We start from the raw sequence: 25,187 nt of genomic DNA, 5'->3' as shown, positions 1-25,187 counted from the left end.
CAATCAGTTAGCTCTGTACATTGTGAAAGCTTCTTGTGGATGGACAGATTTCACAGGTTGTTACATCTACTGTGAGTATGAATGGCGGCTTACTCCATGGCTAAGCTGTTGTTTCTCCTATACATTTATATATTGCAATAACTAGTCATTTGGAAGTGGCTTATTCCACTTTCTCCATTGTAAAATGTGTACACACTAGCTGAGATGAGTATGGAATCGAAGACTAGCTGGCTTAAAGGGTTGTAAAGCGAATTTCAGATATGAAGGATGTGTGCACCATATTTATGAACAGCTGATTATGGGTATAAATCGTGCATCCATTACCTACTTATCCCGCCCCCCATTTTCCAAGATGGCCACCGCATCCCTGTTGACATGCAGCATAAAACTACATTTACCATAATTCCCTGCTCTGTACTTCCTTCCTGTGTCTGGCCCCACTAAAATACGCCCTACTACTAGTCAGCAATCCAGTCCTGAGAGCTGAATAGAAAAAAGTCATCTCTGGTCATTCCTACTGACCAAGCCCGACCTGTAGTACTGCAATGCCTACAGGATGTATCCAGGGGCAACCTGGCAATAAACACCTCTAAAGGGCCAGGAGAAGCTGATGGTTTATAGACACAGAATCCAAAGCAGAAACACATTGCAAATTTTAGGAACATTTTATTTAGTAGCATTCATTTAACATTCATTTATTCTTGATTTTAGGCTCCTGTTAGCAATGAGTGGGTCTGAAAATTGTGAAACCAAATAAAAAGTGCTGCCCACTTGCTTTAGGGCATATACAGTATATGTGCAGTTACAACATGGTGGACACTGAAGAGTTCACTTGTAAAGATGTATTAGTAATGTTTGTAGAAGAATCCATTTATGCCACCAAAGGCAATGAAATATCGGTAACATATTGCATTGATTGACCATACAATAGTATAGACTCCATGCTTATAACATATCAAGCTGAGAGTCCTTCCTTCTCCAATTTTGGAGAATATACTTTGTTTCTAACACTAACTCACACAGCAGGTATTCACCTTATTGTCTGCCCGGTCTACTGAAAATCTCTCTTGGCATTGCACCCAGAACAAAGGCCACTGCTCATGGAATAAAAGATGAAACACCAAAGCTCATGCTCTTATAATTTGGTTCCATTTGTTACCTTTTTAGGATAAAATATTGTATCTTATGATCTAAAAATATGAATCTTAATATGGGAAATAAACACAAGTTGTACGCTAAATTAAAGTTATTGAGGCAAGATCTGCAGTACCCTGAAAAGAGTTGTCTGGCTTTTGCTTAAGCATGAGAATAAATAGAAAATAGTACTGTACAGACCTGCCTGCAGAAGATGAAATGAGCAGTATACATTTAGATAATCTTTGCATATAGCATTTGTCTTGAGGCTCCAGGACAGACCATATCATGTCTTTTGGGATTTTGAATTCCTTTAAGAATTGAAAAGTCAAGGGCAATCAGATGAATGCAGTAATGTCAACTCCATACTCTTCACAGAACTAGAATTTTTGAGACTATGGACAGCTAAAATATAGTTTAACTTTTTCAAGGAAGTCTAGGTAGCCTTCTTCAGTCATATATGCATGGTGGAGAAGTGAAGTTAGGTCTTTGTTAAATCCCTTACTTTAAGTACAGTATTACCAGTAATTTTTCGAGGTATGTTCATTTTTGGTGATATGCATTTGGCTCCTTATTCTCGATTTGACAAACAGACTCTTTGGGCTGATAAATTTAAGAAAGATTTTATTTGAACGACATGATACACAAAGTTATTGGTATTTTAACAATGTAACATATTAATAAGTAGCCATCCAATTACCAGTGGAGGGTCAGAATTCTTTTCACTCTGGTCTATTCCAAACTAATACTGGTTTTAGCCTTCCTCTGGATCACTTGGAGTTAGCACGCATGAAAAATTGACTCTGATATGTATGTGACTATTTTTCTACCCAACCACTTTGTAAAAGTATGTAAGTTCATAAAACACTATTGCTTTCTTTCACTGATAATGAACAATCTTGTGTCCTAGAATGGCAATTGCAAAGTACATTCCTTGTCTACGCTCAATACTTAGAGTAACCCGCAAAGACTCTAAGTCCTACAGCAGCTATCCATCATCTAGACGTTCCACTGTTACCAGCCATTGCAGTCAGTCTTCTGATTTTGGTGGGCATCAAAAACTGAAGAGCCGCCTACCCTCTGTCTCTGACAGTGAATCAGTAAGAAAATTTAAATATACTATTTCTGTAGTATACAATGAGCAGTCATCTGTTTGCATACTATAGTCAGGACTTACATTTACAAAGCCAAACTTGATGCTCAAGATCACACATTAGTAGATGTTTTCTACACCTTCAGATTAGTATTAGTAACCTGTACAAATGAATGGCACAAATTATCTCAGGCAGTGGTTTGCCACCAATTTAGGCAGGCCACATGACTCCTATAGGGACAGTGGGACAGAGGGGCACAGGGCTGAGTTGCCCCATCCCCTATCCCACCACTGACTTACCTCCCCCTTCCTCTGAACATCCAGCAGCATAAGCTTCACTTATATTCACTGCTATCTCAGTCCATGCAAGCTGTTCCTTCCCCTCCTTCCTGATGTCAGCTTAGTGCTACTGAGAGGAGGGAGGAGGCACAGGGGGTAAACCAGTAATTTGGAGGGCCATAGGGAGAACTTCAGTGCTTTAAAGTGACACAGGGGGACACCAGTGCTTTGCAGAGCCACAGGGGTTACATCAGTGCTTTGTGCACCAGGGGGAACACTAGTGCTAGGAAGGGCCATGGGGGAAGGGGGTGCACCAGTGCTATCTATGGCTACATAGGGGACACTACTACTACTATGGGGGTACTGAGAGATTGATTAGGCACAGTGTCAGAATTGCAAGAGTGCACAGAGAGAACTCATTGCTGGAGGAAACCTTCATAGTCATCTAGGCTCAGAAAAGGAACAAAAATGGACTTCACCAATGAGAGAAGATGCCACCTGGCATTTCTGGAGGCAAATGCACTGTAATCACTATCACTGTGTAGAACTGGAATCTGATGGTTGTATAGTGACTGTATTATTTAGGGGTACCCTTGAGCTGAACCACTGTATCTAAATGCACCAAGTAATAGATATGCTGCCTTTAATTTCTTTTTCAATGGGGTGGGAGGAGGGCAATTCTAAGTTTTGCTAAGGGGCCCCATGAGTTCTAAGTATGTCCCTGATCTCAGCTGTAAATCTATGAAGAGAACTGAAAAACCTGCACTGTTGGTAGGTAATGAGGACTGAGTCGGCCAACACTGCTATGGGTATAGAATGCTTGTCACCTTAGGTAATGCCTCTCATTTTTTTAAAAGGGCACTAACTTTTCAGGCGACTTCTGCTCATCTTCTAGCTTGTGTCATACTCAATCATTTCTGTAATATATTTGCATCAAAAATGTTACTTTACTATTGTATATCACATTTGAAGTGGCTGCCACAAGGAGTCTCTTTTCCAGCTTCTCTGCAATTCACTGTCTATCATTAGGTATATACCTTCCATAGTAACTAGGATATTTCCTTAGCAATGGGATGGGGATATTTTTACAGGCGTGCTCCGGTGCACTCAGAGGCTGCAGGCTGACGGAACTGCAGGCACTATGATAACAATCTCCACAATCTCTGCCTCTCCTGGATGTGTGTATGCATATTAAATTGTCCTGGGAGAGCAGAGAGGCAGGCATTCAGATGCTGCCCCCTTGCTGAAGTCAGTGCAAGGAAGTGAAGGACAGTGAACTACTGGCAAAATACTAGACTTTCTACATGCTCCCTGCCTGAAAGTGGATTGTAAACAGCAAAGAAAGAGAAAAATGAAGATCACCTGAAAATCAGAACTTACAGACATGAAGCGGTGCAAACAGCAGCAAATGAGGATAAGGAGAAATTTTTATATTGTAGTAAACTTGTTGAATACTCAGGTACACTTTAAAGATAAAGCATTCAGTTTAGAGATAGAGTTATACACCTGTAGACTTAACAATTACTTCAGCTTTCCCCCCAAACAGCAATCACAGCACTAATCCACCAGTCACAGTAGCGTGCTTCCTCTTACTTCCAGCAGTCACAGGAGTTATGAAAAGAGCAGTTAGTGTAGTTCCTCATAACAGTAATTACTACATTGTCCCTCATAGCCCTACTGTAAGTTCCCTCTTCAATTACTAGTCATATCAGGGGTCTCTCCAACATTTCTAGTAATTAAAATAAAACCTTCCCCAGCAGTCACCATAGAGCCTCTCCCTTTCCTGACAAGTGCATTCACAGACCACCTGTGCTGGTACCCTTGAAACAGGGGTGCCCACGGACCCACCATACCTAATGAAGACTATGGCATACTATTTAGAATCAGAATTGCTATGTTACTGTGGTTTATAAAATCCATAAAAACCTCTTTAAAAGTATACATATTACAATAGAACAAACTTATGCCAAGAAAACTCTTTTAGTTTACAATTGACGTATAGTAGCTCATAATTGAGGTAACATTAACAGGACCAAACCATGTCTTGTTTTTAAGAGTCTCCTCTTAGTCCTGACGATAATATTCTTCACATTTATGGAATATTGTGGTACATAATGACTGATTGAATGTGAAAAACTTATTTACAGTGGCATTTAATTTAAAAAAATTAACATTAGTGTGTCACATTTTTGACAAATTTCCAATTGGGAAAATTTGCTTGCTTTATATCATGTTTGTTGAAAAAGTAAATAGAAGCAAAGTATTTTAATCAACAATTGACTCGATGAAGACAATGATCAACCCTAAAAAGGTTGTTGAATATGTGAGCTCATATATCCTTGAAGATTGCATGCAACCTTAGTCCACTAATGATGAGTAGAAGTTCTTTCTCAATTACCATTATGCAATATTAAATCAAATATCAGCATGACTTAAAGTTTATGATGTATTAATTACAGGGTTGGACTGACGCTGAAGCTGATATTAAAAGTGCGAACTCCCGAGCTGCAAGTAGGCAGATTTCCTATGATGTGAGCGAAGACACCACAGAGAACAATGACATACAATCTAAAACTAAGCTGAAAAGCCATGATTCTGGAATTTTTGAAAAGGTAAGACATTCTAAATAGAGATGAGCGAGCACCAAAATGCTCGGGTGCTCGTTACTCGGGACGAAAATTTTGCGATGCTCGAGGGTTCGTTTCGAATAACGAACCCCAGTGAAGTCAATGGGCGACCCGAGCATTTTTGTATATCGCCGATGCTCGCTAAGGTTTCCATTTGTGAAAATCTGGGCAATTCAAGAAAGTGATGGGAACGACACAGCAACGGATAGGGCAGGCGAGGGGCTACATGTTGGGCTGCATCTCAAGTTCCCAGGTCCCACTATTAAGCCACAATAGCGGCAAGAGTGGGCCCCCCCCCCTCCCAACAATTTTTACTTCTGAAAAGCCCTCATTAGCAACGCATAACTTAGCTAAGCACCACACAACCTCCAACAAAGCACAATCACTGCCTGCATGGCACTCCGCTGCCACTTCTCCTGGGTTACATGCTGCCTAAACCCCCCCCCCCGCACGACCCAGTGTCCACAGCACACACCAAAGTGTCCCTGCGCAGCCTTCAGCTGCCCTCATGCCACGCCACCCTCATGTCTATTTATAAGTGCGTCCGCCATGAGGAGGAACCGCAGGCACAAACTGCAGAGGGTTGGCACGGCTAGGCAGCGACCCTCTTTAAAAGGGGCAGGACAATAGCCCACAATGCTGTACAGAAGCAATGAGAAATATAATCTTGTGCCACCGCCATCAGGAGCTGCACACGTGGGCATAGCAATGGGGAACCTATGTGCCACACACTATTCATTCTGTCAAGGTGTCTGCATGCCCCAGTCAGACCGGGGTTTTTTATAAATAGCCACAGGCAGGTACAACTCCGCAATGGGAATTCCGTGTGCACCCACAGCATGGGTGGCTCCCTGGAACCCACCGGCTGTACATAAATGTATCCCATTGCAGTGCCCTGGACAGCAGAGCTAACGTCAGATTAAATGCAGGTGGGCTTCGGCCCACACTGCATGCCCCAGTCAGACTGGGTTTTTTTATAAGTAGACACAGGCAGGTACAACTCCCTATTGTGAAGTCCGTGTGGACGAACAGCATGGGTGGGTCCCAGGAAGCCACCGGCGGTACATAAATATATCCCATTGCATTGCCCATCACAGCTGAGGTAATGTCATGTTTAATGCAGGTGGGCTTGGGCCCACACTGCATGCCCCAGTCAGACTGGGGTTCTTTAGAAGTTGACACATGCAGTTACAACTCCGTGTGGACCGACAGCATGGGTGGGTGCCAGGAAGCTACCGGCGGTACATAAATATATCTCATTGCAGTGCCCAGCACAGCTGAGGTAATGTCATGTTTAATGCAGGTGGTCTTCGGCCCACACTGCATGCCCCAGTCAGACTGGGGTTCTTTAGAAGTGGACACATGCAGTTACAACTCCGTGTGGACCGACAGCATGGGTGGGTCCCAGGAAGCCACCGGCGGTACATAAATATATCCCATTGCATTGCCCATCACAGCTCATGTAACGTCAGCTTTAATGCAGGTGGGCAAAAAATTAACTGGATTACACTGTAGGCGAGGGCCCAAAAAAATTGGTGTACCAACAGTACTAATGTACCTCAGAAAAATTGCCCATGCCCAACCAAGAGGGCAGGTGAAACCCATTAATCGCTTTGGTTAATGTGGCTTAATTTGGAACTAGGCCTGGAGGCAGCCCAGTTAAAATAAAAATTGGTTCAGGTGCAAGTTTCAACGCTTTAATGAGCATTGAAACGTATAAAAATTGTTTAGAAAAATTATATAACTGAGCCTTGTGGGCCTAAGAAAAATTGCCCGTTCGGCGTGATTACGTCAGGTTTCAGGAGGAGGAGCAGGAGGAGGAGGAGGAATAGAATACACAGATTGATGAAGCTAAAAGGTCCCCGTTTTTGATGGTGATAGAGAACGATGCTTCCATCCGCGAGTGCAGCTTACGTATTGCTTAGGTATCGCTGCTGTCCGCTGGTGCAGAAGAGAAGTCTGGGGAAATCCAGGCTTTGTTCATCTTGATGAGTGTAAGCCTGTCGGCACTGTTGGTTGACAGGTGGGTACGCTTATCCGTGATGATTCCCTCAGCCGCACTAAACACCCTCTCTGACAAGACGCTAGCCGCAGGACAAGCAAGCACCTCCAGGGCATACAGTGCGAGTTCAGGCCACGTGTCCAGCTTCGACACCCAGTAGTTTTAGGGGCAGAGGCGTCACGGAGGACGGTCGTGCGATTGGCTACGTACTCCCTCACCATCCTTTTACAGTGCTCCCGCCGACTCAGCCTTGACTGGGAAGCGGTGACACAGTCTTGCTGGGGAGCCAGAAAACTGTCAAAGGCCTTAGAGAGTGTTCCCCTGCCTGTGCTGTACATGCTGCCTGATCTCCGCGCCTCCCCTGCTACCTGGCCCTCGGAACTGCGCCTTCTGCCACTAGCACTGTCGGATGGGAATTTTACCATCAGCTTGTCCGCCAGGGTCCTGTGGTATAGCATCACTCTCGAACCCCTTTCCTCTTCGGGTATGAGAGTGCAAAGGTTCTCCTTATACCGTGGGTCGAGCAGTGTGTACACCCAGTAATCCGTAGTGGCCAGAATGCATGTAACGCGAGGGTCACGAGAAAGGCATCCTAACATGAAGTCAGCCATGTGTGCCAGGGTACCTGTATGCAACACATGGCTGTCCTCACTAGGAAGATCACTTTCAGGATCCTCCTCCTCCTCCTCCTCCTCAGGCCATACACTCTGAAAGGATGACAGGCAAGCAGCATGGGTACCGTCAGCAGTGGGCCAAGCTGTCTCTTCCCCCTCCTCCTCATGCTCCTCCACCTCCTCCTCCTCCTCCTCAATGCGCTGAGATATAGACAGGAGGGTGCTCTGACTATCCAGCGACATACTGTCTTCCCCCGCCTCCGTTTCCGAGCGCAAAGCGTCCGCCTTTATGCTTTGCAGGGAACTTCTCAAGAGGCATAGCAGAGGAATGGTGAAGCTAATGATTGCAGCATCCCCGCTCACCATCTGGGTAGACTCCTCAAAGTTTCCAAGGACCTGGCAGATGTCTGCCAACCAGGCCCACTCTTCTGTAAAGAATTGAGGAGGCTGACTCCCACTGCGCCGTCCATGTTGGAGTTGGTATTCCACTATAGCTCTACGCTGCTCATAGAGCCTGGCCAACATGTGGAGCGTAGAGTTCCACCGTGTGGGCACGTCGCACAGCAGTCGGTGCACTGGCAGATTAAACCGATGTTGCAGGGTGCGCAGGGTGGCAGCATCTGTGTGGGACTTGCGGAAATGTGCGCAGAGTCGGCGCACCTTTCCGAGCAGGTCTGACAAGCGTGGGTAGCTTTTCAGAAAGCGCTGAACCACCAAATTAAAGACGTGGGCCAGGCATGGCATGTGCGTGAGGCTGCCGAGCTGCAGAGCCGCCACCAGGTTACGGCCGTTGTCACACACGACCATGCCCGGTTGGAGGCTCAGCGGCGCAAGCCAGCGGTCGGTCTGCTCTGTCAGACCCTGCAGCAGTTCGTGGGCCATGTGCCTCTTCTCTCCTAAGCTGAGTAGTTTCAGCACGGCCTGCTGATGCTTGCCCACCGCTGTGCTGCCACGCCGTGCGACACCGACTGCTGGCGACGTGCTGCTGCTGACACATCTTGATTGCGAGACAGAGGTTGCATAGGAGGAGGAGGGTGGTTTAGTGGAGGAAGCATACACCGCCGCAGATACCACCACCGAGCTGGAGCCCGCAATTCTGGGGGTGGGTAGGACGTGAGCGGTCCCAGGCTCTGACTCTGTCCCAGCCTCCACTAAATTCACTCAATGTGCCGTCAGGGAAATATAGTGGCCCTGCCCGCCTGTGCTTGTCCACGTGTCCGTTGTTAAGTGGACCTTGGCAGTAACCGCGTTGGTGAGGGCGCGTACAATGTTGCGGGAGACGTGGTCGTGCAGGGCTAAGTAGTGGCGACTGGGAACTGAGTAGCGCGGGGCCGCCGCCGCCATCATACCTTTGAAAGCCTCCGTTTCCACAACCCTATACGGCAGCATCTCCAGGCTGATAAATTTGGCTATGTGCACGTTTAACGCTTGAGCGTGCGGGTGCGTGGCGGCGTACTTGCGCTTGCGCTCCAACACTTGCGCTAGCGACGGCTGGACGGTGCGCTAAGAGACATTGGTGGATGGGGCCGAGGACAGCGGAGGTGAGGGTGTGGGTGCAGGCCAGGAGACGGTAGTGCCTGTGTCCTGAGAGGGGGGTTGGATCTCAGTGGCAGGTTGGGGCACAGGGGGAGAGGCAGCGGTGCAAACCGGAGGCGGTGAACGGCCTTCGTCCCACCTTGTGGGGTGCTTGGCCATCATATGTCTGCGCATGCTGGTGGTGGTGAGGCTGGTGGTGGTGGCTCCCTGGCTGATCTTGGCGTGACAAAGTTTTCACACCACTGTTCGTCGGTCTTCTGCGCTCTCAGTGAAAAACTGCCAGACCTTTGAGCACCTCGGCCTCTGCAGGGTGGCATGGCGCGAGGGGGCGCTTTGGGAAACAGTTGGTGGATTATTCGGTCTGGCCCTGCCTCTACCCCTGGACACTGCACTGCCTCTTGCAACCTGCCCTGCTGCTGCACTTGCCTCCCCCTCTGAAGACCTGTCCTCAGTAGGCGTAGCAAACCAGGTGGGGTCAGTCACCTCATCGTCCTGCTGCTCTTCCTCCGAATCCTCTGTGCGCTCCTCCCTCGGACTTACTCCAATTACTACTACCTGAGTGATAGACAACTGTGTCTCATCGTCATCGTCCTCCTCACCCACTGAAAGCTCTTGAGACAGTTGCTCGAAGTCCCCAGCCTCATCCCCTGGACCTCGGGAACTTTCCAAAGGTTGGGCATCGGTCACGACAAACTCCTCCAGTGGGAGAGGATTCGGAACCATTGCTGCCCATTCTGGGCAGGGGCCCGAGAACAGTTCCTGGGAGTCTGCCTGCTCCTCAGAATGTGTCATTGTAATGGAGTGAGGAGGCTGGGAGGAAGGAGGATTCAGAGTTGCAGCAGTGGACGGCGCAGAATTCTGGGTGGTCGATAGATTGCTGGATGCACTTTCTGCCATCCACGACAGGACCTGCTCACACTGCTCATTTTCTAATAAAGGTCTACCGCGTGGACCCATTAACTGTGAGATGAATGTGGGGACGCCAGAAACGTACCTCTCTCCTAATCCCGCAGCAGTCGGCTGCGATACACCTGGATCAGGAGCTCGGCCTGTGCCCACACCCTGACTTGGGCCTCCGCGTCCTCGCCCGCGTCCACGTCCACGTCCTCTAGGCCTACCCCTACCCCTCAGCATGGTGTATTACCAGTAGTGCAGAAACAGAACGCTGTAATTAAATGTGCCGCTTATTGGCCTGTGGTTGGAGGCTGACTTTGCTTACGGAACGCACAGCAGAGCCAGGAAAGAATTTTGCGCAAGCCTGCTGTAACACTTAGCTGGCTGCGTATTAATTAGAACTACTACCCCCAGCAGAGACGCAGTACACTCAGGACGGTCACAGGCAGCCCAAATAGAATGTTTTTTCACAATTTTTTTTGGAAAAGCCCACTGCCTATATACACAGTATATCTCTTTCACTGTCCCTGGCTCACCACTACTGGCCCTGGACTATGTAAAATTACTGCAGACTGTTTCCCTCTGGACAGGATGACAGCGGTGATGTGTAACGCACAGCAGAGCCAGGAAAGAATTTTGCGCAAGCCTGCTTTAACACTTAGCTGGCTGCATATTAATTAGGACTACTACCCCCAGCAGAGAGGCAGTACACTCAGGACGGTCACAGGCAGCCCAAATAGAATGTTTTTTCACCAATTTTTTCGGAAAAGCCCACTGCCTATATACACAGTATATCTCTTTCACTGTCCCTGCCTCACCACTACTGGCCCTGGACTATGTAAAATTACTGCAGACTGAGGACGCAATGCTCTGCACGGCCGATATACAAAAAAAAACGTGCAACACTGCAAAAAGCAGCCTCAACAGTACTGCACACAGTCAGATGTGGCCCTAAGAAGGACCGTTGGGGTTCTTGAAGCCTAAAATCACTCCTAACACTCTCCCTATAGCAGCTCCACCATCAGCAGCACTTTCCCTGAGCTATGTCAGAATGCATCTGTGGCGAGCCGCGGGAGGGGCCGATTTATATACTCGGGTGACACCTGATCTCGCCAGCCACTCACTGCAGGGGGGTGGTATAGGGCTTGAACGTCACAGGGGGAAGTTGTAATGCCTTCCCTGTCTTTCTATTGGCCAGAAAAGCGCGCTAACGTCTCAGAGATGAAAGTGAAAGTAACTCGAACATCGCGTGGTGCTCGCCTCTAGTAACGAGCATCTCGAACACGCTAATTGTCGAACGAGTATTAAGCTCGGACGAGTACGTTCGCTCATCTCTAATTCTAAACGATTCTGTCAAATATGGTTAGACTTGTTGGTACAAACGGAGACAATTAAATCCGGAGTTAGGCACAGGGTCAAACCAGAGGCCAGAATAACGGCATATTTATGGTCAAACGGAATAGACGAGAATGAACTACAACAGGGAACTCACTGTCCAGAACACAAGAAGTATAATTGACAAAAATTTCACAAAAGAGCCTATTTAAATACACTCACAAAGAAACTGATAGGCTGACTGAGCTGAAAGACAACCCAGCCAGCCTATCAGCACTGGGCCTGAAGGAAGATAATAATCCCTTAGTATCCAGCAATAAATGACACTACGCATGCATCACCCAACACATCACTTGGTCGAGGGCTGACATAGTAACACCACCCCAGATCAGCACCAGAAACTAGAAAGTCATGGCACTTTTGGCCCCATGACAGGTATATTTTGTTCCTAGAAATGGCCATTCTAATCATTCTTGTGTAGCCCATTTCAAATTGTATTTTATTTTGTCACAATTTTATACTAGTACTTAAAACTGGATGGTCTATTCCAATTTGTCTTTCGTTCACAATCAGATAATACTGTGTTTCCCGGAAAATAGGTCCTAGCCCACTAGTAAGACCTACTGGGTTTTCGGGGGAGGCTTGAAATATAAGGCTTCCCCCGAAAATAGGACCTAGCTAACTCCCCCTATCCCCCCAAAAAAATCTATATTCACCCGCTTCGTGGCGTCCTGATGGTCTCTGGCGGTGCTGTGGCAAACTGAACAGTTCTCCCCATCTGCTTTCTCAGCTTCTGCTGTTGATGGGGCTTTGAATATCCCGCCTCCAGCAAAGTGAGCGCTGTGATTGGCTAATCGAGCACCAGCAGCCAATCACAGCCGGCGTTCGCTGAGCAAATCACAGCCATTCAGTGAATGACATCACTGAATGGCTGTGATTGGCTCATCGAGCGCCGGCTGTGATTGGCTGCTGGTGCTCGATGAGCCAATCACAGCACTCGCTTTGCTGGAGGCTGGGTATTCAAAGCCCCATCACCAGGAAGAAGCTCAGCTGTGAGACAAGGAGAATGCAGTTTACCGCAGCGCCGCCGAAGACCATCAGGAAGCATCGGGATGCCGGGCACTAGGTGAGTATAAGGCCCCTTCCCCCTCCAAAAATAGGTTCATATAAGACACTGTCTTATTTTCAGGGAAACGTGGTATTACCGAACGTGGTCTTGACTGAGCTGAAATATTTTAGAGCTCTTCTTACTTATTAAATGAGGAGCATTAAGTTTGTGTTAAGATCTTCACAACAAAAAGGATGCATGTACTAATGAGGCAAATCATGCGACTACTATGGGGCCATGGGAGATAGGGTACCCGGGTCCGATTGGTCACATCACTTAGTTTAATGGGATGTGAGTTAGCAAACAAAGGTATGGGATTTCAACCCATGGATCAGGGACAGATCACAGAGGGCAAACAAGCACCTAGTCCTCCTGCACCCAGTAGATAGCAGTGGTGCTAACCTGCAGCAGTAGGGGGCCCTATTGCATCTTTTTCTAAGGTGCCTCTCACTTCAATGTACGCCTCAGCACAAAAAAAAATATTTTAAATATCAATATATGGATGGAATTAGATCTCAGCAACTTTAGAACTGACGTGATTTGCAATGACATGATTGTCAGGCAAATGTGGTTTCATGATACAGTCTGTAATTTAAATGCAATTTGTCAGCCGTCAGCAAGTAGAATTTTATATCATACTGTACATTTGATACTAGTAGAGAATTACAAGAATTTAATAATCATCAAAACTTGTTTCATTTTCTTTTTTGTAGAACTCAATGGACGCTGATGACATTTCATTAGTAGAAATTGGCCCATCAGATCGCAGTTCTCCAGTTGCTGTAAGTAATTTATATTAAACATGAGTTCATGTATCTTAAACCACATATTTAAAGGTTCCATCTGTATGGAAATTTGCGTGAAAAAAATCAGTGCTGCCAAGCATTAGGTCACATGCTCCCTAGTTTCTAAATAAGGGCGCCTACCCACTGGCGATTTTTTTTCCTTTGCGTTTTGCGTTTTTTCTGAAGAGCAATTAGTATAGAATGTGTTCTTGTCCATTTGCGTTTTTTTTTTCGGTCCGTTGCAGTTTTTCACATAGGAACTGTCAGTTGCATATGTGTCCTTATTTTTCTCTTAATGCACCCATGAATGTCAATGGAAATTAACGGAAAACGCGCCAAAAAGCCGGAAAAATGCACAAAAACGCTGCAGAAAACGTGCCAAAAACGCTGCGTTTTTCACGCACGAATATCGGCAACGCCAGTGGGTGGGTCGCCCTCAGGCCAATGTCAGATTGCCATAATACCAGTTCCTTTTAGTAGCCAATATTGCAGTACCTGGACCTTCACAATTCTACAGAACCAAATCACTATAGGAACCTGTCCGGACACTCCCTCTATATACCATGAGGGACAAATAAGGTAGAAATACTTTCATTTCATCCCCTGGTCTCAGCAGCATATATATAGGGGCAAAGGGCATCCCTGTTGTTGGATTGCGAGAATTGGTGTACGGTAGAAACTTCTAAGACACTGATGTGAATAAAAACGGGCAGCAAGACTATCGAGTCTGAGTCTGCTGTAGCCATGGGAGGCCGGCGGGCATACAAGAAATTTTCTGCTTAGAAATACAATACAACAGGCCACAAACCACTGCATACATAAAATCACTAAAAGCATCTGGTTCTTTAGGACTGAACCACTTTGGTCTTCAAGGTGTTACAGAAGTCTTCCAGGGAAATACTATTGATAACCTATCCTCAGGATATTTCATCAATACTTGATCAGCTGTGGTCCCAAGTTGATCAGCTGATTGGGTTCCTGCTGTCTGAGTCTATACACAGAGGTATAGAGTGTGTAGAGCTTGAGAAAGGTAGTTATATCTACTGAAACGCGTTGCTCGCAGATCCCTGTATGTTTTTCCAAATAAAAAAAGGAATTTATTATCCCGGATCAGAGTCTGATATCCCTAGGAGCGCGGACAGTCGTTTTTTCTTCCTCGTGGTCTATAGAGTGGAACCTGATGCTCTGACCTCTGTAGTGGCAAGAGCTTGTAACTACAGGCATAGCTCCCATTAACTTTAATGAGAACTGCTCCTGCAATTACAGTAGTGTTTCCTTGGAAAGCCTCTTTAAATAATAATTTGTTAAGTTGTTCTTTTCTAGGAAGCATATAGATATTTCTGGTATAGTAATTGCGGATAAGACCCAAGGTAAGATCTAAGACCAGATGTGGATGAAGGTGCAAACTCATGCATGAATGGTATACATTTTAAACAGCCACAAGTGGGGGCTATAATCTAACACAGATACAAAGGAATGAAATGAGGAAGTTATTTCAGTAGATCAGCTGCATACAAGAAACTAAGAATCCATATCTGCAGATTTCACAATCTTTCAAACAGTCCTGCAAAAAAAAAAATCCCCCCAAAACTGAGAAATATAACTGTCACATACAACCTAATATCCTTCTATCATTTTGGAATTGTTGTTAACTAACCTTAAGATTTTATTTGCTCTTTTTAACCTCCAGAACATTAAATATTTGAACGGCTATGGCCAACGGAAAGGAGATCCTATGTCTCGTATGGCAGCATCAAGAATACCCAGTATTGTCGTGACTTACAGCGAGCAGCCGGGAGGCCAAGCAGTAGGAGAACACAACTCAGTCTTGCCTTGTCATAAAACCAACAACCAAGATTGGGAGAAAGATCTCAGAAGACAAACCGATAAAATGAAGCAAACTTGTACCGCCACCATCATCACTGAGACTATACCAGAAAACAGCGCAGAAACGTACACAGATGAGTCTTCACTAAGTCAAACTTCATGAAGCCTCCATATATGTATTGACTTTGCTTTTTTTTGGGTGATCCATTGTTATTTCTTCTCTTGTTTACTCTAAACAAACCACAATTACAAAAGATATCTGTATATAATATATGGCTAATATATCAGCCTATACAACAGCGTAATCAAAGTACTAAGGATTGGTTGGGAGACTGAGATGTTGGTTTGGAAGAATGGAAATTACTTTAGAATACATTCCGGAATGCCTTTATAGTGACCAGATTACATGTACATATATGAAAAACACATGGAACATCTTCTAAAATAGATTCCCGCTAGGGACATATGGATGAACAAACAGTGGAATAAAATATATAGAAACGTAGAACCACCAAAATCCGGGAATACAGCATAACCAGTTGTTACTCGCTGTTAGTAGATCCTCATTTCATTAATGTCGATAATCCATACTTTTGTACTCAAATAATAAAAGGGACATAGCCATAATTAAAGAGGTTGTCCCTGAATTTGAAATCATCCCTATCCACAGGGTAGGGGATAACTTACAGATAGGTGGAGGTCTCACCACTGGGACCGCCACTAATCTCAAGAACAGAACTCCTGTGTCCTGTTGTTCTGTCACTGCGGGGGTAACTTCTCCACTCTCAGTGACATCACTGTGAAGAGAGTGCTGGCTGAGCATTCATGGTTGCCACTCGGCTATCTCTATAGTCCAAGTGAAAATGAATAGAGTGTTAGCGTGCTTGCGTGAACAGTTCCCCATTCAGATGCTTCTTCCTGCAGGGGAAGGGAGGGAGGGCAGTAACACTGCAGTAAGAAGGATGGGGGACACAGGATGAAAAAGTAGCCCACCTTTAACAATACTGTGACAGACAGAATAAGCAAGTTGATTGTTTTTACCAAGCTTTATTGATTTTCCTACATGTTGGCTGATACTGCTTGCAGCTCTTCAACTGTGCTGCTGTTGATAGTGTTTGATGTTTTCCTTGATTTCATCCAGGGTATGGGGATTATTGGTGTACATTTTCTGTTTTACATTTCCCCACAGGTAGTTTTGTACTTGGGTACTTCTTGGTGAAAGCATCTTGTGTTTCCTTAATTGGTCCATTTCACACATAGCCTTCTGCAATAAGTATTTACCATTACAGTTAGAACGCTGGGGTAAGATCTTATACTGCTGAGGTAAATGAAAGCTGTACATAGGACTAAATAACAGGGTAAAATAAAGAACATTGCACATGGGGCGACATGACTTCACCAGACAGGGCGCAAGAGGCTACGGCCTCCTCCAAAGAGTGTTGTGCCAGGATCAGAGGTGGGTTACTTTTCTGTGGCCCACCGTGTATAACACTATCATATAGCCATAATTATTAAAGCTGGGCACATAAAAGTAAAAAAGATAAATAAAATCTTGGTAAGGATAATTTGATACATATGGGCATAGACCTAATTATCAGGTAAGAAAAATACAAAAGGACCCTCATGATAACATATGATAAGTCATGAGCTTTCACCTCCAACCCACCCCCTTAATGTGATTAAATTACATAGGTTGTCTGAGTTATGAAAGGCTAACCTAAAGGATCTCTCATTGTGTAAAATAACAACAGAGCTTATACTCACTGCTCCCCATTCATTCTCTGCTGGCGGCTCCAGGTCTCAGCAGGGTTGCTGTTTACATGCTGCAGTCAGCCTGTGACATCCTTTAAGCCTGCCTCTGCAGCCAATGACCGCACCCAGTGATAATTGCTGAGCACTATCATTGGCTGCAGCAGCCTGTTTGGACACAGGTCATGCTGAAAGCAATCCCTAAAGATGACGTCAGCAGGGAGACCCAGAGCCGCTGGCAGGGAATGAGTAGGGGCGAGTGAGTATCAGCTTCTTTGATATTTTATATTATGGGGAACCCTTTAGGATGCCCCTCCATAACTTGGACAACCTCTTTATTAATGGACCAAATGTGGTCCAATATAGACCAGAAAGCTAACTCATGCAATGTCTACAATTATCAACATCTAAAGGTTACAAGATAGTCTGGGATAGTGTCCCTCAAATCACAATCAGTCTTTCTTATATCCCAAGGTTTCCTCAATATATTCACAATAAACTCAATTTTAGCACAATAGGTAGCTATAATATGTATTATTCCATCTGCCTCTTGTGATTGTTTTTCCTTAGTCTTAATGACTAATAGTCTAGTCTTATTAGATAATATTGCATAATTGAAGGCTGAACTAAACACTAAATGAGGGTAACCTGTCCCTTGTTATGGTATAGGGATCACTTGACAAAGTAAGTAGCACAGAGCAAGTGGTGAGCAGGGTTGCTCTTTTCAGGGCGATTACTCTGTGGGTAGGTAGGAGTTTAAGGTTTAATAGGACAAGATAAGTTTGAGATTTTTACTTCTTAGCTATGGGTGTGTCCCTTTATTATCTGATTGTAGAAGTATATGGCTCATCTAAATTATAACAAGGAATGAGAATCTGCTAACAGTGAGTAACATCTGGTTATACTTTATTACCTGATTTTGGCATAATTCCGCTAGATGTTTTCATCCTTATGACCTTAGTGGGCAATCTTAATGATTTGCTACACTCTTTGCATTTTTCTGTGTATGTTAGGGTTTAATCTATCTATCTATCTATCTATCTATCTATCTATCTATCTATCTATCTATCTATCTATCTATCTATCTATCTATCTATCTATCTATCTTTCTATATTGATAGATAGATAGATAGATAGATATATTAGGATGTATGTATATGCCACCATAACTCATGAATGCCTGGAGCAATTTCAACCAAACTTGGTGCATATATAACTTATCCCATGGGAAAAATTTGGGGGGATAAGACAGCCCCACTACCCCTGGGAGGGAGGGGGGGTGAATGCTGGATGATTTTTATTTCATAGTCTTATCTAACACAGACGACCTCCTCATCTTACACTAATTTATTACACAGACGACCTCCTTCTCTTCAAATACTAATATATTACACAGACCTCCTGCTCCTCAGATAATGATATCTTACACAGACAACCTCCTCCTCTGCTCTAACTACCGCACAGCTTCCCACCAGCACTAAGCCACTATGTACCACACAGAAATTAGCCCAGCACCCCCTCTTATGAAAGCTGGCCAAAAGGAAATCTGTGTTGCCCATAGCAATCAATCACAGCGCAGCTTTCATTTTACCTCAGCAGTATAAGAAGTGAAAGCTGAGCTGTGATTGGTTGCTATTGGCAACAAACATTACAGGGGAAGTCAGTGAGTTTTTAATTTTTAATTACGCCAGTATTACACAGACCTCCTTCCCCTCAGTGTAATAATATCTTACACTGACAACTTACTCCTCCTCAAATACTAATATTACACAGACGACCTCCTCCTCATATACCAATATATTAACACAGATGACCTCTTCCTCCTCATATACTAAAATATTAAATCGGTACACACACACATATTTAAATTCTTCCCTTGTCTAAAAATAAAATACATGGGAAACACCAGGTAATCAGCTAGTGTATATTAAATAAAGGTAAAAGTTTTAACAGGTGCCTTTTCTGCAATTAGAATTGTAGTCAACTACAATATAGTCCTCCAAAAAAGACTGTATAAACAAACAAAAACTAGGTCCAAGGGAATCTGAAGTTTGCGCCTTTGAACTCTGTTTGCCTCATTAAAGTAAATTGTTCCACTATGGAATATGTTTGAATACCACTTTTGGGTACTGGAATGTAACTCACTGCTGGAAAGCAGAGCATAGAGGTAAACCACTATTACATTTTCCCAGCAGATTAGATGTTTGGATACAAGGAATTTCTAAACATTTTTGTTTGACATCATTTCAATGCATTTTGTACTCAGTGACACTCTTGTAAATGGCAATTTGTCTATTATCGATGATGAAGTCTGTCACTGTGACACGTATTCTGGAATGATAATGATAACCATATCAACCAACTTAAATCTGTTGCCAGTTTACCTTGAATGTTACAGAATGTACAGACCATTTCTATCTTGTGATGCTGCAGCCAAAAAGGCAAACACAATTCTTGGATGTATTAAGAGAAGAATATAGTCTAGATCACATGACGTAATTATCTCCCTCTACTCTTCCTTGGTCAGACCTCATCTGGAATATTGTGTCCAGTTCTGGGCACCCTACTTTAAAAAAGACATAGACAAATTAGAGCAAGTTCAGAGAAGAGTTACCAAGATGGTGAGCGATCTGCAAATCATGTCCTATGAAGAATGGTTAAAGGATCTGGAAATGTTTAGCTTGCAAAAAAGAAGGCGGGAGGAGACTTAATAGCTGTCTACAAATATCTGAAGGCTTGTCACAGTGCAGAGGGATCAGCCCTATTCTCATTTGCACAAGCAAAGACTAGAACCAATGTCTAAGTTATGAAAGGCCAACCTAAGGGGTTCTTCTTGGTGTAAAATAACCATTAAACTGAAAAGGGGGAGACAGATTAGATATTAGACAGTGAGGGTGACTAATGAGTGGAACATGTTGCCACGGGAGGTGGTGAATTCTCCTTCAATGGAACTGTTCAAACAAAGGCTGGACAAATATCTGTCTGGGATGATTTAGTGAATTCTGCATTGAGCAGGGGGTTGGATCCGATGACCCTTGAGGTCCCTTCCAACTCTACCATTGTACGATTCTATGATCTTTGTCATTGTGGTTTCTTCATTTCAATGTCAGTATCTCATTGCTATTTGTTGTATGAATATATATATGTTTAGAAATAGTGAATTGGAACTGTTATTTATGATAATCTTATATGCAAATAGCAACAAAAATAAGTACACAATGTAACATTTATTCTAATTATACAACAACATATACATGAATATATTTTAAACTATTGAACAGTCAGTAGGTTAACGGCCTGTATTGTTGGGGCAGACCAGCTAAACTCTATGTCTGTGTTAAAGAGGTTGTATAGGATTAGAAAAAAGTGCCACAATAGTTTGCAGGTTGTGCATTGTATTACAGCTCAGCCCCATTCATCAGAAGAATAGCTAAAGGCTTATGGGTCCTAGTGCAAAAGTTCAGCTTGGGTTCTTCTGCTCCCCTCACCACCTACAACACCTCATTGTGTATAATTAAGGACCCATGTACACATATGGCAACTCTGTAAGCCTTGAGTTGCACAAAGCAATACAATGCTCCTAAGGACCGTACTGTAACTTCATATGCCTCTCATTTCATACGGAAGAATACAGACTTTTTATTTCTGCCAGATTTCTAATGAATCAGCCTGTAAAATTATTGTCACGATTTGATCCCACCCCATGTTATAGAAGTATTCTAGAGGAAAATCCCCGTGTAGTACCATGCTGTACATACATTAGTAGGTTTAATTTGTCCCTTTTTTAACAGTTATTTTTAGAATAATTCCTTATAGCTTCATTCATCCACAATCCAGATCAGATCCCAAAAAACTCCAGATGCCCATGTCAGTCCCCTAAATAAATTCAAACCCCAGTCTAGACCACAAAGTTAATTTAGAAACAAGATCAGTTCCCAACATAAATTTAGACCCTTCGATCAGACCCCAAAGTTACTTCAGTGGCCTGTGCCTAAAATTAATTCAGGCCTTGGACATGATACCTAAATATACTGTACTTACTGTTCCTCCCTTCCAGGTCAGGGCGCCTTCTGTTCTGAGTGCCATTCAGGACCCGGGGGAGAGGGCAGAAGCATTTTTACCTGATTCTGCCTTCTCTGTTGTGGGCCACATAATGAGCGCTATGTAGAAAATAGAGAAAAGGGAAGCATCACTTCTGCTATTCAAACCGGCGATCACGTGATCACCGGGTGCCCCCTTGTCATGTAAGAGCTGCGGGGTTTTGGCAGAGCCAGAACAGCTCTGTTAGCAAATATTGTAACTATGGATGCCTCAGCTACAGTGGAAAAGTGTAAAATAGAGGAAAAAAATGACAATGTGAATGACCCCCAGAGGTCTTATATGACATCATGGGGAACATAGATGTTCAAAAAATAGTTACAAAAATGATTTTAAGAAATGATTTTAAAAAATAAGAATAATATATAGAAAAAAGAAAAAGACCCAACGCCAACCTAAACCATCGCCTTATCTGCCCTGTAATCCGAGACTATTCAAATTATAGTACGTAATTACAACCCATTCCTCTACTTTATTTTAGTGTAAATATACCAATGTTAAAAATAAGCATCTATAAATGTAAAGTCTTTTAGTTTTTACCTGTAATGAAACTAAAAAAAACTGAGAAAAATTCTGTGAAAAAAACCCATAAAAATAGCTCTTCATGTGACTAAAAAAAACGCAGCAAAAATAACTTTGGTAGCTGAAGAAAAGAATTAGGGCCTTACCGTATAATAATAATAATAATAATAATAATGACAACCAGCACATCAGTAAATAACCTTATAATAACCTTGAAAACCTTATAATAACCTTATAAGCAACACATGAGTAAAGCAGATGTTTTTTTCCAATCTAGTACAACCCTTTCAGGGTGGTTTCACATAACACAATACTCTACAATATGCTGTGGAATATTTCCTCATGTGAAAAAATCTGCATCAAAAGCCACATGTCTAACATGCAGATTTTGACGCAAATTTGCAAATGTCTAAATCTGCTGACATTTCCATGTGAAAATCGATTTTCAAACAATGCTGATTTTGATGTGAACTTTGACAGTGAAACAATCCACAGCGTATTGCAGAATATGCTGGTGTGTGAAAGCAGCCTTCATAGACCAACTATGCTTTTATTCCTACCAAATGATAAAGGAAGATCAGACTGTCTGAGTGCTTTATATACAATGTATCCACACATCGTCTTGTAAAGTCTTAAATATTACAGTTTTTTTTTCTGCTGAAATAAATTGCTAATTTTAACTGCTTTTTTATCACTTTCACCTGTAATTTGTGAGCAGAGAAAGAATTACATTGGAAATATGTATAGCTGGTATAAATGTGTGTCATAAGATAAAGGGTGCCACATTTTATATTCTTCGCGGTGCAATGAGGTTTTGAAGTTTCCTTACTTTGCACCTCTTTATACTATATACTAGTAATAGGACATTATATAGTCCCAGTGTTTCTTGTGGCACATCACACTCACAGTAGCTTGATTACCACACAAGACAAACACAGCTTGGCTCCTCCCACAGCAGTGACATCACCACAAGTCCTTCAGCACACCGGATCTCTGTGGTGGAGGTAGGTCAATGTGTTCTGTCAGGACTGCTGAGTTGTGTCTTCTGAGATAATAATTGCTTAGTTGTATTCTCAGTGTGTTATTTTTGTCCTCCCCTTCCAAGAGCCATAACTGTGTTGTTCTTCTGTCGGCCAGACTCTGTGTTTTATATATGTTGTAGGACCTTTAATGGCGTCACCAGGGGGTGGAGCGATAACGTTACCAGGGGTGGAGCATAAGAATTACTCACACACATACATACAGACAAGTGGTCGTTAGTAGTTTGATCACTGTACTAAAGTCAGAGTGTTCTCATAGAAACACTGCGGACACTGAAAAAGCAAATTAAGGCCAGTTTCACAGAAGTGTATTGTAATATGTTTGTAATACAGACGTGTTACAGATCAAATAGCAACTGTATGTCCTCAGTATTTCAGCATTATTTGATCTGTATTTTCCTCCATATTTGCTATCCTTGGTTTCATTTTCTACTGGAAAATACTGATCCTGGAAATTAATACCAATCAATGCAAATGCTGACCAAATAATGATGAAATTCTGAGGACATACAGACGTATCCATATTTTAATCACTTTCCAAATACTACAGTGTGTATTTTTCACCCAAAACTGCATTTTATAAACACAGCTGTGAAAAATAGCCCCATGTAAATAGATACATACTCACAGTTATACTTTATTTCTGCATTATGGTCCGCAAAATACGGACCCTATACAGGCTAAAAATCAGCTCACCTGAAAGCAGTCTCAGGGCTTAGGGTGCATTTACATGAGTGTGTGCATATGCATACATGGGTGCGTGAAAAACTGCGCACCCATGTACGTGCACAAACACGAGTGAATGCAGGTCCGTGCAGCATCGCTTTCAATGGGGCCGCGGCCACATTATTTTCCAAGAAGCTGCTGTTTTGTACTGTTCTTCAAGTTAAGTAAAACGACCAGTCACCCGTCCGTTTCCAGAGGCTGCATCTTAAACTGTACCCGTGTGTGTGTGGATTTACTCGGTCACCCAGAAATCCCCCCACGGAAGCTACTCAGGAGAGGATTTACTCAACTATCCAGGAATCCCCCATTGTGGTAGAAACGGTGACGTCACGAGGCAAAAACAAGACTCAAGGTAATCCATCACTTGGGTTCCCCTTTATTAACCTGCCCTCGGCCCTTGGATGTGTCACCAGTTACCCTCCGGGAGGAAGACGGTAGAGCCACCATGACAAGGCCAAACTCTACCTCGCTGTCTCCTAGGCTATTACTCACTCCTCGATCACTGCAGGACAGACTTAATTTTTGTGTGGCACGAACAGGATGAACCTGTGGCCAAGTGCTGCCTGTGATTGGCTGAGTACTGTGACCAATCACAGGCAGCACTCAGCTGTCAGTCAATGAATGGCTGAGTGCTGCCTGTGATTGGCTGAGTGCTCAGCCAATTAGATATAGCCCTTTCAGCAGGTGCAGATTTTAAATCCCTGCCTGCTGAAACAGATTCAGAGCAGTGCAGGGAGAAGACAGGCTGGATGCGCCTGAGCCCCAGCAGCTGAGATGAGGTGAGTATATATATTTTTTCATTTTTAACAAATTCTGGGGATGATTTTCAGGGAAGGGCTTATGGCAGGGGATAAGCGCTGCGGAATATGTTGGCGGTATACAAATAAAGATTATTATTATTATTCTTTACTCCCTGCGGGAATGAAGAAATCCTGTGCCACAGCAGAGGTTTATCACGAGTTAATACTACGCGCGAGAAAAGATAGGACTTTGATGTGAACGACTCAATTATCGTCGTTTACACATAATGGGTTGCAAATGATCCAACAATGATTTTTATACCTGCTTAAAATGAAGATTGAATGATAAGTGATTGAATAATCGTTTGTCGTTCATTTGTTGGCTGCGTTTACATTGAATGATTATTGTTCGAATTCTCATGATCCAACGATTTTTGAATGATAATCGTTTCATGTAAAAGGACCCTAGCGCAACAGATTCCAACCGAACTGCAGGATGAAAACAGTTAAGCAAGAGTGCTACTTTATAGTGCACCATCGTTTCAAAAACAGTGGTTGCTTGCCTGGATGCCTATTGTGTTCTGTAGTCATCTTCTGGTTGACGAGTGGGTCTGGTCTATAGACAGGTTGAATTTATACCAATCCAGTTATTTTGAAATAAAATTATTCCTGTGCTAAAGCATCCACAGATCTGAGATTAATGAACTGCATATTTCAACTTGCCCTAGAGAATGCATTTAAGACCCAGACCAGGTCCTTCGTTACATAGATACACAAGAAGAGCTCTCACACATGGTAGAGCTCTGTATACTGCCATACAGACTCTATCATACTGTGAATGGAAGTATTCTCCCCTAGAAGATTTTTTATTTTGTTGTAACTGGTGGTAAATTGGTCAAAGCTGAACTTTTGTATCAGGCCTCATTAGCCTTCAGCTACACAACTAGGCATGTTGTATGACTAAGAAAGTGTAATAATACACAATATGGTATCATTCAGTTACAGCATTTACAGATATGTACATTGTCAGGCTCCATATGTCAAGGGACTAGAGTCTGGGTACAGGAAGTCCCTGAAC

The 25,187-nt window shown here is 43.5% G+C and overlaps 1 protein-coding gene across 1 annotated transcript in view; it reads left to right on the top strand.

The window, feature by feature from the left end:
* Positions 1–15,397, top strand: part of OPN4 (opsin 4) — a 64,922-nt gene extending 49,525 nt beyond the window's left edge. Inside the window, exons 8-11 of the mRNA XM_066598742.1 lie at positions 2,045–2,234; positions 4,966–5,118; positions 13,336–13,404; positions 15,098–15,397. Of these exons, the coding sequence (XP_066454839.1) occupies positions 2,045–2,234; positions 4,966–5,118; positions 13,336–13,404; positions 15,098–15,397 (712 nt within the window). The remainder of the gene's footprint in view (positions 1–2,044; positions 2,235–4,965; positions 5,119–13,335; positions 13,405–15,097) is intronic.
* The last annotated feature ends 9,790 nt before the right edge of the window (positions 15,398–25,187 follow it).

Source organism: Eleutherodactylus coqui, chromosome 4 (assembly GCF_035609145.1).
Source record: "Eleutherodactylus coqui strain aEleCoq1 chromosome 4, aEleCoq1.hap1, whole genome shotgun sequence".
Lineage (NCBI taxonomy): Eukaryota > Metazoa > Chordata > Amphibia > Anura > Eleutherodactylidae > Eleutherodactylus > Eleutherodactylus coqui.
This window is presented reverse-complemented; position numbering and strand designations above follow the sequence as displayed.